This window comes from Marmota marmota, unplaced genomic scaffold (assembly GCF_001458135.2).
Source record: "Marmota marmota marmota unplaced genomic scaffold, marMar, whole genome shotgun sequence".
Lineage (NCBI taxonomy): Eukaryota > Metazoa > Chordata > Mammalia > Rodentia > Sciuridae > Marmota > Marmota marmota.
The window spans coordinates 21,087,537-21,105,231 of NW_026000142.1; the positions used below are offsets into that span (position 1 = coordinate 21,087,537).

Sequence of the window (17,695 nt, forward strand, 5' to 3'; positions counted from 1 at the left end):
GCAAGGAGGATCCAAATGTGAACAACATTCAGAGGCAGGATGGATAGATACTGGTCATTGATTGGGTAGAGTGTGAGGGAAATAAAGTATTTGCCAGTATTCTATCAGCTTAAGTAATTCGGAAGATAAGGGTAAGAAAGGGAGTAACAAATTTGGTAGGAGAGATAGGTTTGGTTTCCCAAGAAGGTGAGATGCACTGTATAGAGCATTGTATTAATCAGACACAAACAAAGGTAAATCGTAAAAAGAATTAACCAAAAATCACTAAATGTATACCCACACAGTATGTAATTAATTATGGATTAATATGGTCAAGAGTGAGATGAGTACACTGAAGGGACATCTACTCCTGCCTTGGAGACAGGGAAGAAATGAGTGCTGAGAGAGTAAGGGTGAGTGATACAAGGGACATTTCAAGCGGAGCCAACAGAGCCTTGTACAAAGAGCATTGCCACGAGCTTGAACTTGTTATGGCTACTTAGTAACAATGGCAGAAGCTAGGAGGTGCACACAAAGGAGGAAAGTGACGGAGGCCATGAGTAACAGAAATGAAGAGGAACTCACATATTAGAAGATGAAGTAATGGGAAAAGAGGAAAAAGCAAAGACAGACTGTAGACTACTGATAGACCTGAAGATAACGGAAGTAATGTTCTGGCCTTCCTTCTTTACTTCCTTCAATATTCTCTTAGCACCTGTTATGTGCCAGGTACACTGCAAAGAATTGGTACATAAGACATAATTTGCTTGTAAACTCAAAATACATTCATATATCCACAGCCTGATGCTTACCAAAAAAGGAAAGAAAAGAAGAAGGGGAGGCAGGAAGGAGGGAGGGAAGGAAAAATGCAAGCAGAGAGGGAAGAGGAGGATGGAGGGAGGAAGAAACAAATGAAGGCAGGAACCAACCAACCAACCCACCCACCCATCCTGAGTTTCCTCTACTCAAAGTGATGTATTGTTCAATAAGACACCAATCACAAGGAAATAAATATCAAAAAGGTCAACAAATTCTTGGACAATTAAAAGCTGCTGCCACCAAAAATGGCATGAAACTACAGCACAGATGAAAGGTCCATAAAATAATGATGTGCTTTAACTTAATAAACTGCTGTGTATCTTGGCTTTATCACAGATGTTACATCTGACTTTTCATTAAACAGTTGGATTAATATCAAGGAGGAGGTAACGAACATCAAATGGCAAAGCAAGATAACCAGAAACTAAGTGTTGGAAAATATTTCAGCAGCAAAATGATACAATTTCAGTGATCACTACAACAGTAATATTTGTTGAGTTCTCACTTGAATGAAGCATTATGCTAAATATATTATATACAACTTTGATAAATTTTGCAACAAAATCTACCTATAGTTTCTAATGCCATCATTTTACAGATAAGCAAAAAGTTACTTGCCCAAACTACACAGCTAGTAAGTACAGGAACCAGGACTTGAACTCAGGTCTGCATGACTTAAAAATCTATGCTTTAACTACTGATTCTTTTCCCCAAAAAGAATAGAATGTTGCCAGGTTTATGATGGACACTTTACAGTGTCTATTGTTGGAGGAATAAATGACAGTTTATATAGCTACAAATGGAGACTAAGCCCAAATGCAAGTAGAAAAGCAGAAACAATACTTCCGAGGATTTACTAAATTACCAACTCAAACTGTGCAGCGTATTTGTGAGTGTCTGGAAAATAGCAACAATTGCCAGAATGGCCTAATATGTTGCTTCAGAAAATGTAATTGCTCTCTCTTTCTGAAAACTTCAGGCTGCCTATGAATCTACAAAGCCAAAGATGAAAATGACACCAAGCAGTTCAGAAAAAGAACTGCAGGTGCAGATCAAAGGAATATTCCCCACATTTTCTCAGTATGGGAAGGACTTTTGATTCTGCATTCAAATAACTGTCAAGAGCATAGGCCACCTTTAACTCTATCACCTTTCAAAAGGAAGAAAAGCACATATGTTGAAAGCTTATTACCTTCTAGCACTGCCCTTTTAAAAAGTTCTCACCAAAAGATTCCTTTTACTGGGCTTAGGGCCATGTCTTATGCCACTGACTCTGCTACCATGATCACAAATGATAGGACCAGCATAGAGTACCTGACCTAAGAGCAGCCAGGCTACCGACTGGCCAGCAACCTACAAAGAGATCTGGCATAAGAGATCTGCCCACTAGGCAATCTAACTACCTGAACCAACCAGAATTTTTCCTCACAAGAGTTGGAACTCAAGATATATGGAGAGAAAAAGTAGCTCAAAGACACAGAGAAGGCAGGTAGGAGAAAGCAATGAGGTGGTTATAACCATACTGAGAAGATATGAGTGAGGTTATTAATTTGCTGTTATTGTTTTAAGAAAAAGCAGAGTCTAAAAAGGGCTAATAGCAACAGAAAAGCAATACTTCTGCCCCTAAGAGGGTAACACTCAGGCCACTGAATTTTCCTGTAACACCTAGAAACTAGGAAAAGTCAGTGCAACCCAAATCTCTATGGTGAAGCCAAGTTGTACAATTACTCCTTTATTCTTATAAGGCCAGGCTACTTCTATTTCTGCTCATAAAGCCTCCTAACAAACCCATTACTAGTTACAAACCAAGTAAAAATTTGTGCTTATAACCAAAAGAAAAAAGAAAAAAACCACCATAATAACACAGTATTTTTATTTTAGGGTTTACATGCACACACCTGTGATTAGACAACATGGATGGTGGCTGGCAATCCAAGTATTGTGGATCTAACTTCCATTTTGTGCCATCTGTGGTTTGAACACTGTCAAACCTAGGGAAGAGCCTTCAAAGAAGTATCCTAAACCTTAAAAATTAACAATCTATGTCATAATAATTTTACAGTTAAAGATTAAAAAGATATCTAGGGCAGTTACAGAAAAACAAAAGCATCTCCTTTTTTCTTGCTCTTATGTGTGCATATATCTGTTTGTGTTGGCATTTTGTGGCAAATAAGTGAATTGGTTCTTTTTAGAATCACACTGAAACAAGAGCTGGTTAGTCAAGATGGCCAGACAAAGAAAGGACAAATTGGAAAATCATGCAGATGTTTTGTAGAAAGTATAACTTGAGGATCTGAGTCTTGAAAATTATTCATAAATTTCACTAAATGTGTTCACGTTTATCTTTATGAGTCCATTAGCTTGGCTTAGCTTCCCAAAACCTGCCCATACAAAGGAAAGTGCTCCGAATATTCAACACCTACAAATGCCGTATGGGTTGCATCTCAAGGGACTCAATGTATCTAGTAAGCAAAAGGCATTAAAATAACATGATGACTCTCCTATATGAAGCTTTTATCTTACACAACTTCTCTGTCAAAAATTAAACTACATAAAAATCCTTTCCCTAAAAGTCTTTTTTCATGTAATTCAACCACTTGTTCACATTGTGTTCCTAGTGCTTCACTATTTTTTCTTTACAAGTAGTCCTTGCTTTTTCCTTCCAGTCAAAATAAAAGCTATCTATCACAACTTGCAGGTATTTTGAGGTTCAGGTATGCCAAAAGCATCTGTTTACTCAGGAAATCTGAATTGTTTTTTAAAACATGTTCGCAAAGCCAAGAAAGAAAGTCTGACTAAAAGATACAGTTCTATTTCTTAGAGCTAATTCTTTTTCAGTATAATTCCACAAACAGAGGGATTAAAGTTCAATATTCAAAAGCCAAATTGTAATAAAAACTATATGCACTTAAGGTTCATTCTGATGTAAAAATTTTTCATCTGGATATAACATCATTACATACTCTTGTATTCAAAGTGTTACTAGATTATATATAGCAGGACACCCAAACAGGATGCAAGTTACTATTATTCAAGCATTCAAAGTGTGGTGAGTTTTTAAACTTGTTTTATTTTGAGGTATTTGGGGTTGGGGGCTTATTTTGCTTTAGCTGTTTTTCCAACTGCATCTTTCTATCATTTAAACATTACAATGTTTTGTGTGTCAGGAATATGCTTCAGACACCTGACACACTTAAACCATTAAAAAGACACAACGCCCGGTTCAGGAGGCTGAGGCAGGAGGATCGCAAGTTCAAAGCAAAAGTGAGGCATTAAGCACCTCATTGAGACTCTGTCTCTAAACAAGATACAAAATAGGGCTGGGGATGTGGGTTAGTGGTCTAGTGCCCCTACGTTCAATTCCCAGTACCAAAAAAAAAAAAAAAGCCACATAAAAGGCCACACAATTCAGGTGTAGGAACCCCAGCATCAGATCTGAAGTTCAAAATATAAAGGTTCATCTAAACCTAGAGACAAGAGTTCTCTGGTGATGCAAATTATACTAGTCCTAGAAGACTAGAAATCCTAAAATCATCGCCTTACCCTTTAAAAAGGAAGATCAAGAACAGTCAGGTATATGGGGAAACTCTCCCAGCAGATAATTTAACAGTAGTAAGGTCTTAGCTGAAATTTGGAGAACTGCCACTAATGACTACCATGGGTAGCGCTTTTGATGAATGCCATTTCTTTTTATCTCTTCATGACACATTCACCAAAGAAATTTCTGACTCAGCTAAATGGTACTCCTGAGGAATCTATTCTTTCCATAATTGAATGCTTTCTTTCAAATAGTACTACACATCTCCAAGTTGCTTATGAAATATTTCAGCAACATTTTTCAATTAAAATTTGACCCATGTCAATATTTTCCACATGACCAAAAATATCTGGGTGATAGTTACTAATGAGAATTTTGAGACAGATGGTTTATTCTGGGAAGAAGTCATAAAAGCAAAGCTTAAAATTTCCTAATGCCTTTAAGACAAATTTCTAAGAATGATAAATTATTAATGCCTGACTAGGAGAGAATTTAGTAGCAAGTAACATGGTTGGTCATCTTCAATATTCCAATGAAACATAAAAGCAGCAGATAAAATCTGACGTGCAATGAAGTTCTCTGTCCTAATGCACAAATTTTTCCATCTAAATTTTAGTAGGCAATAATAAAATTCCACATTTGAACATGCTATGCAGTGACTTATAATAATAACATCTAACATTTACTGTAACACGCCAGGTACTATTCTAAGTGCTTTACAAATATTTTTCATCTTATCCTCAAAACCAACCTGAAATAGGGAATATTATCTCCGTTTTATAGGTGAGGTAGCACTAAGGCACAGAATGTCTGAGTAAACCTCAGTCACAATGAAAAGAATTTGTGAATCCAAAATTTTCACCAATTAATCTAGTTCCCAATCATTACATTAGGCTGCCAATAATATACGGAATGTTCTTTGCAAACAGTTAAATGTGCAAATGTAAGGCTGTTCTAAGGGCACAGACTTTGTTGTGAGATTTAAGACCAACTCCCCTACTAGATATGTAAGCCTGAGTACATCACTGAACTTCTCTAAGCTTTAATTTTCTTTCTATTAAATAAGGATAATGAAGAAACAGGTCTTACTTTGTAGGACTTTTGGTAGGATTAGGGGCATTGTGCATGTAAAGAGTAGATAACTTGGCACACAACAAACACTCCATAGTGTTATTACCAGCTATTACTAAGAATTATCTTTATTTTCATAAACTCACATCTTAGTACTAGTGGTGTGTCCTAAAATAAACAAGATCCATCAATTTTGGGATAATGAAAAATTAAGACTCAAAATCTCAAAGTATATGATAGCATAATTTTGAAATGGAAAGGCTACTATTTAATACCATCATCAAACATTTATTTAAAGTGCCTGGTATACATGAAAATATACTAGGCACTGAATGAAATTATCAAGACAGTCCCTGATATGAAAAACACATAATCAAGTAAATTAATTATTCTGAATTGGCACAAACAGCAAAACGTCCAGCTTTTGAGCTTTTTTTCCAACTAGACACCTATGGTCTTTGTTAAACACTCCTACACCCCTACTTCTGGTGGAATAGTATTAAAATACATAAAAGCGCTTAAAAATATGCCTCCTCCCAAATCCAGTGTAGAGCAACAAAGATTCAAGAGGAACTGAGCTGTACTTTCCATGCTCTTACCTTCCTTCCAAAAAACATTTTAGCTATCTCAGTACCAAGAATCTCTTTTAATTAAACAGAAGAGAACAGGACAAGATACGAGCTGAAGCTCAAAGGAAAAGGATATAGAAACAAATTATGAGAGGGGAGAAATGAATTTGGAAAAGCCTAGATAAGGTAAGTTTAAGTGAAATGTGGTTTTATTCTGTATTTCTACCATGTGCCTAATGCCTAAGAAACCAAACTAACAGCTGCTTATAAGATTGCTGATGCATAGTCCTTTTGGCTCTTAAAGTCAGAGAGACGGTTAAGAATAGCATAGAGTACAGAAGGATTTTGTCTAAGAGCACAATCAACATCATGCTGCATATACCCTATTGTCTTCAGAACAGCTAAATGCCATAACTAAATCATAATCCGGGCAGACCATGGACTCCATTGGAAAAATAACTTCTATAACTCCAAAGTAAGGATCTAGACTATTTCCTGGGGCCACTACAGGATGCCTAGAAACATAATTTCTAAAACTTTAGAAGCATTTCTAACTCATCTCAGTGGTCATGCTACTCAAAAAGATCTTTTGCAAGTTTACAATAGTGATTGATATCCATTTGTGCTTACTTCCATACATCTTTGCCTTAGCACCTAGAGGAAAACAATTCCTTCTCTACCCATAACTTTAAGCCACAGCAAAACCATAATACTTTCTGCTACCGCATCCATAGTTTTAAAGCAAACTGAGTAGAACAGCTTACAGCAAGTTTATTTCTCTGAAAAAAAAATGAATATACTTTCCAGCAATAAAAAATAATTTGTGTTCAATCAAAAAACTTGGTTCATATGTACAAAACTCAGTTAAAAATTAAGGGTGGGTAATTTATATATTTTTTCAAAGTTTTCTTTCTTCAAGTAAGTATTAGAGAAGGGGAAAACAGATGCATGAACCAAAAGTGATTGAACAAGTGATATCTACAAATTCTAATGAACTTTTGCCACTGTTAGCTGGGCCTCAACCAGTTTTCATTTATACTATTCAAACTTAGGAAATACAAACTATACATACATGTTATTATTTGTTCTCTTCTACAACACTTAGCAATGGAAAGCCTCCTTATGAAGATAAGATGAATTCTACAGAAAACGTATTAATTGATGTAACAGCAGTGGATATAATTTACAGCCAGAGACATATGTTAATGTAAAATAAGCAGTTTCTCATGGTGCTTTCTATGCTTAATTACTCCTCACTAAAACAAAGCAGTCACACAAACATTTGCTTTACACATCTATGTGCAGAAAAGATTCTGGCAGAAATTTCTTAGACCTCTTGTCCTCAAGAGCCTCACACCTGAAATTCTGAAATGAGAGAGCTCAAGAGTCAAAATAATAACAAAAAATGAGGATGAATTTTATCAGAAAGAAATAAGAATAAATACTAATTGTTTGTTTTACCTTTCTAAACTGGTACCAGCATAACCTTGGTTGTATCTGTCATGATCCATTAACATGGTTACTATAAAATGTTCCCAATCTCTCTAGGCCTTTCTAATTCAGACAAGACCTGACAGTGCTGTTTTTTCTATATGACCCAGATGAAATCTTTCAACAGTCCCTGGAACCCTCATTTTCTCCTTAAATCCTGTTGTGAATTATTAAGGAGAAGAGATGTTATGAATGGTCCTATGGAAACTGGTAGGTGGATTAAGAGTCTTCCAGCAATTGACGTCCACCAGAAACATCAGGCTATTTTTTTCCCTTCCCTACACTATTTAACTAGTAAAGTAGAGTGGAAAAGGCTAACACAGAAATGAGAAGATGCAAACAGCAAAGAGCTATTCTAAGCCTTTTAAGAATTCTTTTTACTGATTATTGCTACTTAAGTCTGGAAAATATTTTGGAATATGTCTTATGTATAGGAATGCATAAAAGATAACACCTTGCAAAAGGGAAAACATACAGGTTTAATAATGTGCAACTAATGAAGAAGGTTTATAAATGAAATACCACCTACCCTAAATATATTATGCTCTGAGCCATTAAAGTTAAACCTACAAATAAAAATTTTCCATCTGTGGAAAAGTAATCTGTTTTTAAATTAAAAAGAAATCATTACTTCTTAAAAATAAAACTATCAAGATATAATTCAAGTAGCTGTTCATAGTCACTGAAAGTTCAAATTTGATAACAAAACATTTAAGTTTCAACCAATGCACCCTTGTTGAAGCATATTTAGCTGAAATAACTTTGAGTCTGGTTTATTTCCATCACATATAGTACATTTTTCCAACAAGAGCATGTACATTCAATATAGAACATTTCCAGCAACAATTACAGTCTTTCTAATTTCCTTTCACAGTATATTTTAGTGCAAAGCACTAAGAGGGTAAATGTTTTTCTAGCTATAGAGCATTTTATTATGACCTTGTGAATCTCCAACATTTTAAAATTTTATACAAAAAGTATATTGGTGGACAGGGTCCCTTCTAAGTACAGGTGTAAACCTATATAAAAACATGGTATATTTTCTGCTGTACCCTTTAAAATTATAATTTGACACAAATTACTAAAAAATAAAATATTCCCTAAGAAGTACAAAATATTGATACACAAAAACCTGCCCAAAATTTCATAAAGATAGAGGTACTTCTGTTTTTTCTAAAATCTTGATTACAAAAATGGACAAGAATTCATTATTCTCTAAATTTTACAGTAGAAATCAAATAATAGCTAAAGTGGTCATTTTAAATTTTTCTTGGGAGGGAAAAAAAAAATCAGGGTTTACACCCCCATCTTCCTTTTTAGCAATGTTTAAAGAAATAAACTAGTATCATAGAAGTGGTTGTGCATGGATTGTCTGCATCCATAAAACATCAGGAAGCTATTTACTACCTTCATATTAACATTAGTAAATGTGTGGTATTTAAAAAAATAGAAACTGAAAAATAAGGTTTCATCTATCATTAAAGTGCTTTATATAAAATTTAAATAGGGGAATGTTTAATTTTCATAAAAACCTCAGATGTTTAAATGAAAAATGTGATGATCCATGCATGAAAATGAGCTGGAACTTTCTGAAGTATATAATTTAGAAAAAAACTTAAAACATTCAAGTACTAGAAAACAATTTAGAAATAAATGGATGTGAAAATGATTACAAATATTTAGTAGGCTAAATATTTATAATGTGCTGACACTAAGTTGTCTTTTGTTCCTAATATACACTTTCTAGAAAATCATATCTGTACAATCTAGAAAAAAAATTGCCAAATACAGCGAAACAAAACTAAAATCACTAAGATATAAAATCTCTGTCAATTAAAAACCAATGTTTTTTTCAGGATGTTGATCACTTTAGTCAACAAATTATGTGGAAAACAAAAATTTGCAACATTTTTGTAGAAACTGTAGACCAAATTCACAAGGTCAAGGTGGTTAGCTGATGGACTGTGATGACGGTATGTAATGTCATAGCTACTTGAAAGTGATGCAATAGGCATTGCCTTAGAAATAAGTAGTTAGATGGCTATTATTTTAGTCAGAAAACAGAATTACAGTCGAAATTTTATGAAAATGTTTTTCTCTTGTTTTTTTCCTCATAGTACCATGTGAAGACGTAAGTGGTTCTAACACCAATTTAAAGTCTTTCCACAAAAATGAACTCCAAACCTTTTCGTACATCACTTGAAGTTATCTGAGGAGAAATGGGAATAAATGAACACTTTTGAGTTTACCAATAAAATTTTGGTCTTAAAATTACACAACAGTAAATGACTTCTAAAGGATGGTTTCATCTCAAGTTTTGCACACATCTTTTTTTTAAATGTGATAATCAAACCACAATTTAACCTACTCAGCACTCAAACTAAGTATTTTGCTTTAGAACCTGAATTTAATATCTGAAGCTAATTTAATACTTATTAAATACATCAAATGCCTTATTATGAGGGACAGAGGTAATTGAAAGTAAGCTATAAAAATATATAGACTTGTAAAAAACAAGTATAGGAAGTCTAGTCCTTATTGTACACTGCATTTTTAAAACCTACTTTTGTTCAAAACCTTCTTTAAAAAGTAATGTTTTTCTTTCTTCCAAACAGGGATTTTGCTTTTCTTGCAATGCATAACCACCACCACCAAAAAAAAAGAATGATAGAAAAATCCCTATTTAATAATGAACTATGTCAATATTATCACCAAAAAGTTTATTAAACAGAAAGGGAAAAATAAAGAGAATATGAACCTAAATATCATCTTTTTCTATGAATTAAAACTAAAAAGCATTCACTAACACGCACTCCCACGGAAAAGGAAAAATATCCAAACTTTTGTTTACCAACTTTCCCTCTTTGCCTGGAAGCACTGTGGTTAAGTAAATAATAAATGCTAATCATTCTAAATTCAATTTGGGGATTTTTTTTTCTGAGTGCAGCACTTTATTTAGCCGTCACAGATTAATTTTTACAATAATTACAGTGCCTCAAAAGATTATTTCCTATAATTCTCACCTTCATAAATGCATTCTAATATATTTAACTTTCCTACATTAATTAGTAGACTAAGTCACTGAATCAAATTAAACCTGTGCAAAGTTAGTTAAACAGAAGACTTCTATTGTAAACATAAGTCAAAATAAATGTATATATTTTACAACATTAAAAAGCAAAGCACTGACCCTGTGCCATCTATCTATAACTACATTGCATTGTCCTGTGGAAGGTAAGTTCTGAAGTAAACTTTTGTTCCCAAGACACTGGAATAAAGGTCACTGAAGAGGTAAATGCAATATGCACATCACTCTTGCAGTTCCCACTGCCATAAGGTATATATGGAAGCAAATACATGTTAAAATGGAACCAGCTATAAATTATGGTCAAATGATTTTTTTTTTTTTTTTTAAGTTCGATGGGGGGAAAAAAGCAAAACTCTGTAACTGTTCCTCACCAGACAAGAGCCTTAGATCTTGTACTTCGGCCTTTGGTTTTGTTTCCTTCAGGTGAATTGGAAGCATTTGCCTTATGAGTTTTCTTATGATGTTCAAGGTAAGTCTTTTTGGCAAATGCCTTTCCACACTTATTGCATCTGTGAAGAGAAAAGTTTTTTGTGACTTTTACTTCAATACCGACGTCAGCTACTTCATATTTTTTACTAGGAGAATTAGAAGTGCCATCATGTTTTGAATCACTATGTTTTGCTTCATCCCTCGAAGGGCCTCTTTTTGCCACTTTATTTAGAACAAAATCAATAGGCTTTTTTATAGCTCTGATCTCTAAACTGGCTGTTATTTTCCCAAGATAGCGAGATGACTTTTTATGAACCACAGTTATGTGTCGTATCACATCACGTTTCCGACGAGTTTCGTAAGTGCAAAGAGGACACTTGTAAAATTTAACATAAATGTTATTTCCATCTGTGTGCAACTCGATGTGTTTAGTCAAGTTCTGTTTGGAAGTAAACTGACGTTTACAAAGTTTACAGTAAAGCTGCTTAAAGTCAAAGCCAGCTGAAAGTTTTGGTTTCCTAGTTTTTTGCTGGCCACCTGCAGCCGAGGGACTAGTTGATTTAGGGCTTTCAGCATCTTGTTTAACTTTATTTTTCTGTGCTGCCGGTGTGTTCTTTTTTTCATTTGAATGATTTGTTCCCTTTAATTCATTCTGCGGAGAATGGGTAATGGAAGGGGGTGAAGATTCTACAGAATCTGATGGTTCAACTTTAACTTTTATTTCTGAACTGTTGGCAGTATTATTAGGGCCTTTCTCTCTTTTAGAGTTTGTTCCCGAAAGAGTTATCTTGTGGACAATTTGCATATGTCTTTTAAGCATTATTTGTGAACTATATTTCCTCTTGCAAAGGAGGCATTTGCATGCAGTTAAATTGTATTCAGCCTTTGAAGACGACTTTTGTTTTCGAGTCTTAAAAGATTTTTTAGGAGAAACAGAATCCAAGAACAAAGGTTGCCCGGGCTTTGTTGCTATATCTGGAGTAATTGAATCCCTCCTTAGTCCTCTATGAACTTCATCAAAATGCCTCCTTACATTCGCTTTTGTAGCAAATGATTTACAACATACTGGACAACTCCTACTTAATGAAACTAGAACATTCTTACTGCGTCCTTTAGAGGATTGGTTTGGATTCTTTCGTGTTTCAATGTACTTTTTCAATTCTTCCATCTTTTTCTTGTGCACTTTTCGAATGTGGCGGCGAACACCTCGTCTAGAATTGAATTCTTTTCTACAAAGACAACATATCAACTGGTGACCAAAATCAGAATTGTCAGACGTTTCCAAGTCAGCCTGTGATTCCTGGGGTTGTTCATCAGATGTAGGTACAACTTCATCTGCAACAATCTCAACAGGAGGGGTCTCTACAGTTTCCTCCTCTGTGTCAGTAACTGGTACTGTTTTAGATTGCTCAGTGCTAGCTTCCTGTATTTGAACTTCAGTTTGTTCAGGAGTACTGCTTGACTCTGTGACTTCAGCAGGATTATCAGTTCTTGAAATATATTGAAACACTGCATTCTGATTTGTTTCTATGGGTTCTAGCTTAATAATATATTCTCGCTTGTCCACGCTTGGATATATGGCTTCTAGGAGATCATTTATGGCTTGGCTTTGTTTATCATTTACATCAGGAAGGTCTGTTAAGGAAAAATCAACATTTTAATCTGAAATAATTGGCCTGCTCTAATATTTTAAAATATACTATAAAACTCTACCTTAAAATTTACTTTATTGCTCAAATTTACTTTTTAAGAGCATTACCTATTTTTCAGTATTTTATGGATATAAAAACTAGTATTAGCTAAACTAAAATTTTCATCATGGTGTACAATGTTAAAGATAAATGTAATCTGAGGTGTTATTTCTGCTTCTAAGTGCCCTTATTATAAAATATATAAATATATGGATAATCTAAAAAATAAAAATAGTATCACATATTTTAGTCTGAAAGTTTTAGACTAGCAAAGACAAAGTTCTCATGACCCAGGATGGATAAAATAACACAACAAAGGCTAGGGTTGTAGCTCAGTGGTAGAGCACTTGCCTAGCATGTGTGAGGCACTGAGTTTAATTCTCAACACCACATATAATTAAAAAAAGGTCCATCAACAACTAAAAAATATTGCTCTTTATTTCCAATGTTCTCATTCACTTAACAGGAATCTGTAACTAAGTGATCATCCAATATGGTAACAAATGTTAAAGTAAAAAGAAAAAAAACACCAATAAATTTTTCCTTTCAATCCTAACATAAATATCCTAACATCTTAATATCAACTTATAAATAAATATTCTGAATATAAAACTATAAAGCCATTCAAAATATCCAATATTTTAATACAAATAAGTATACTCATAAATCTAACTTCTATGATATCTAGAAAAACCCAAGTGGAAAGCATTGATATCAAAGTATTTATCTGAGAAATCAAATATAACATTGAGTCATAGATTCAATTTTATTCTCCATCATTAAATCATCTATAATTAAATATCAATACCATTTTAATACAAAAGTATAGTGGCAGTCTAAAAATACAACTGCAAAATGCATAACTGAATATATGAATAAAACTTACTATCATCCATCTGGAGACTTGGTGGGCAGTAGAATTTCTTATGGGTAATTAAATTTGGTAATCCTCTGAAGAGACTGCGGCATAATTTACATTCAAAAATAGTGTCCACATCTTTTAATAAAATATGCTTAAGTTGTTTAGTTCCTAGGGGGAGAAAAAAGGGAAAATTTAACACAAAAGTTCACTTTACATGCACTTTTAAACTAGGCCACCACTGTTGACAATCCCAAAGTATAGTTACTCCTTGAAAACAAAATATTGGCACTTTTAACTTCTACCACAGCATATTTATAAATAAGTTATAAAACTAAGTTTTAAGCAAAATCCTAGTATCGTTTGGAAATCTGGACAGCTAAGATGGATACTCTTTTTCTACTTCAGCAGTCAATCAATTCTTGGGATATCCCAAGACTATCGTCCTGACATCTGGTTGATCATTATAATGAGCTGCGGAAAAAAACGCATGCAACCCTTCCCTAGATATTCTGATTATACAGGTCTGGAGTAGGGCAGGAAAATGTTCCCCATCACTTCCTGCTAAACTTTTTTGCTGGTTCTTTCAGCCTTTTCTGAACTAGAAAGTGAACAAGGAGTTTTTCAATTCCCAGTTCCCTAAAGAAGGTCAAAACTTCATTTCAGGGCTGCCTGAAAACTTTTCTTTTAAAATTCAGTTTACATTATTTCAGGCTCTAGACCAACATGGGATTATGGTTATTTAGTGTGACAGTATAGAATCTCTGTCCATACTGAAATAGAATTTTCAATTTGTGCTTAGTTCTCTTGATAGTACTTAAATCTATTCAAAGATTTTCTCTCTCAGAACTCTAACCCCAATTGTAATTAACTAATTATCAATATAATTACCAGTTCAATGTCTGTCTTTTACACTTAATTATAAACCCTGAAAACAGCCAAGAGCAAGTCTATCATATTTATAACTACAACGTATTCATTTCTAATAATACTCAATATGTATTTGTTGAAGAAATGCTACTGATCTGTGATAGCTAAGCATTATGATGGAAGATCAAAGGCATAAGGGAAAAAAAAACATGGTAATGAGCATCCAATCTTTTTGGGGGGGTGAGAGATTTCAGGGATTGAACTCAGGGGCACTCGACCACTGAGCCACATCCTCAGCCCTACTTTGTATTTTATTTAGAAACAGAGTCTCACTGAGTTGCTTAGTGCCCCACTTTTGCTGAGGATGGCTTTGAACAAGATCCTCCTGCCTCGGCCTCCCACGCTACTGGGATTATAGGCATGCACTACTGTGCATGACCACATCCAGTCTTTAAAATAAAAATATCCTCTAGGAATAAAACACAAATGAAGTAACCTTTTGTTGCTACTTCTTACAAGTCTTTGCTGCAGGTAAGATGACAAAAAATGATCTCCAGTCAAAACTGTTTTCCAGTCCTCTACTAAATAAATGTGCCTTCAGTTTCATTAAATAGAGAAAATAATGGTAATACTGATTTCATTTTATCACTCAATATTTACAAAGCTCTCTGAAAAATACCGTTAAGACCCATCTAGGTGCAAGGTGTTCTGTCATTGAACAAGAATTTGACTATCTATTAAGTTCTAGGACTACTGAAGAATATAAACTATCTTAGTATTATTAATATTATAGGGTCTATAAAAGTTAAATATTTCTGATTTAATCTTTTGTAACCTATTCACATTTAATTTTTAAAATGTATTTTATAATCATTTTGAAAATGATGATCAGCCCTCAAAATTCTATGGCAAAGAATATTGATTATGAAGTTATCAGAACATTACTAAGTCTTAAGACATTCCAAATCTGATATTATCTAGTTATAAGACCTTAAAAATATAATTTTTGCACTTTGTTTACCCATCTTGTAAAATAGAACAAATGAAACCAAACCTATCTTGAAGAATTAAAAAAATAATACAAACTTAAGCAATTAAATTACATACATGAGTTTCTACTGGAAAAAAAAATAATTTCCACCATTTCCCAAATCCAAATCTATTACTATTTCACTAGACTCTATCAGCACAAAACTTGAAAACAAATTTTAAAGATTAAGAGAAAAGTGTGCACATTATTTATATGAAAGTAAATTCTCATGTTTATATTCTCTTGTCCATTTCACAATAAGAGTTAATGTTTAGTTTTTTTACTAGTTAACCCCACAAGTGATTAATAAACTATGAGAAGTGGACAAGGATAAAAATGCCTTGGCTCTCTGAGCCTAAGCCTCTCTAATTGTTCTACATGTAGTTATTAAAAAAAAAAAAAAAAAGTAGCTAAGTTCCACTGGAAGAAAAAAAGAAAAATTCTGTATACTAATTCTAAATTAAAAGACCTGCAAGAGCCATACCATAGATGGTCAAAAAAAAAAGACTGAAGAGGAACACAGAAATAACATTAACTAGATTTTAACTTAATTCAATAGAAGATTTAACTGGAAAGTACATAGTAACAGATTTAAAACCATAAAATAATCAGTTTGTAAACAACATTAGGTTATACATACACAGGTGTAAAAATGTAAGATTATCCCTAAATCAGACATATCACTTAGTCTGCCAGGTTCTCTCAATCACAGAAAAATAAAAACATTATCAATTTCTTAATTAGTCCTAGTAGATATATCAGTAGAGAATATGTATTTATTCCCAATAAACATGCAAAAAAGTATCTGCCTCTAATTTTACACATCAATCTTAATTATCAATTACAAAGGCTCCCCCCAATACACACACACACACACACACACACACACACACACGCTCATGCGCACACAGAGATACTGCTGACATAGGCATATCAAATTTCTTTCAGGTTCATAGATACACCAAATGTTCTTTTTTCTCCCTCGCTTTTCAGGCCTTCACCTACATTTTTTTTCTCTCCAACCTAACATTCTCCTACTTCTCTAGTCTGGTTCATTTCCAATAATCCTTTGGATCCCAGGTCAAATGTTATTTCCTTCAGGAAGTCTTCTCTGACCCCTCTGTTTTTGTTAATAATTCATTCATCTGTACTCCTATAGCAACTTATATATCTATATAAACTTATCCCACCATCTTGTAATTAATCACTTTTAGGTATTCCCATTAAATTAGAAGTTCTAGAAGAACACAAAAGGCAACTTTGATCCTCACCACTGTATTCCCAGTCCTCAGGATAATAATGTCTGATTGGCATTGTCAAGTGACAATGGAGAACTCTGTTTAGGAATACCTTCTTTTTTAAATCTGTGAAATTCATTGAGGTATCAAAGGGTGGGGGCTTAAAGATGATATCTTACACATTTTACAAATGTGAAAAATAAGATGTGTCTTATTCCCTTAATATAGACAATAAATTTTTTTCCTAAGTTAGTTTCAATCACCATTAAAGTGTCATGCTATTCCAAGGTAGGAATAATGACTTTAGTCACAATCAGTTACCATTTTCTGATTGCTTTTCTCACAATTACTCATAGCCAACCAACTATACCTCTGACAATAGCCAAAACTCCCTGACACCTGCAATAACAACAGACATAGTCATATAGACAGCAACAAAAAATTTTTCCATGTCTCTTGATCCTAGAACATAAACAGCCAAGCTGCATTCCTCCAAATTATTTCTTTTCCCCATACTATTCTCTTTCTTGCCTTAGGTGTTAAGATTATCTTAGAAGATACCACTTCCATAACACAATAAATTTATAGTAGAATACAAATTATTTTAGGACAGTATCTACTTGATGAATCTTATAGTTTAATCTAACAAACATTTATATAATAAATATATGTATATAGGTATATATAAGTATACCAGATACAATGATATTCACCAGAAATATCAACATGAAGATGGTCTGTCCCTGAGAAATTCACAGACTAATACAAACGGCTGCTTTCCTAGAAACAAAGACCCAAAAATCATGCTCTGAAGATGACTATCAGAACAATAATCTATATTTTTTTCTTACTAAACCAGAAAAATATCTAGTCCCATTTTAAATTTATTACAATTGCTATGTAACAGTCAAAACTCATGTTATAGAACATGGCACTCTCCTATGCATCTCTCCTAAACCATATTTCCATCCTAAGTTTTTCTGTATAGAGTCAGGACTGAGGCATTATTATTCAGTCATAGCT

At 33.7% G+C, this 17,695-nt stretch overlaps 1 protein-coding gene across 3 annotated transcripts in view; it reads right to left on the reverse strand.

The window, feature by feature from the left end:
- Positions 1-8,213: 8,213 nt before the first annotated feature.
- Znf800 (zinc finger protein 800) overlaps positions 8,214-17,695 on the reverse strand; it is a 192,237-nt gene continuing 182,755 nt past the window's right edge. For 2 of the 3 annotated variants that reach the window (XM_048786068.1, XM_048786067.1), the window contains 2 exons: positions 13,562-13,705; positions 8,214-12,619 (listed from right to left, as the gene is read on the reverse strand). In XM_048786068.1, coding sequence (XP_048642025.1) covers positions 10,923-12,619; positions 13,562-13,705 — 1,841 coding nt within the window. In that variant the 3' untranslated portion in view covers positions 8,214-10,922. The remainder of the gene's footprint in view (positions 12,620-13,561; positions 13,706-17,695) is intronic. The other variant, XM_015488302.2, reaches the window with a different exon arrangement.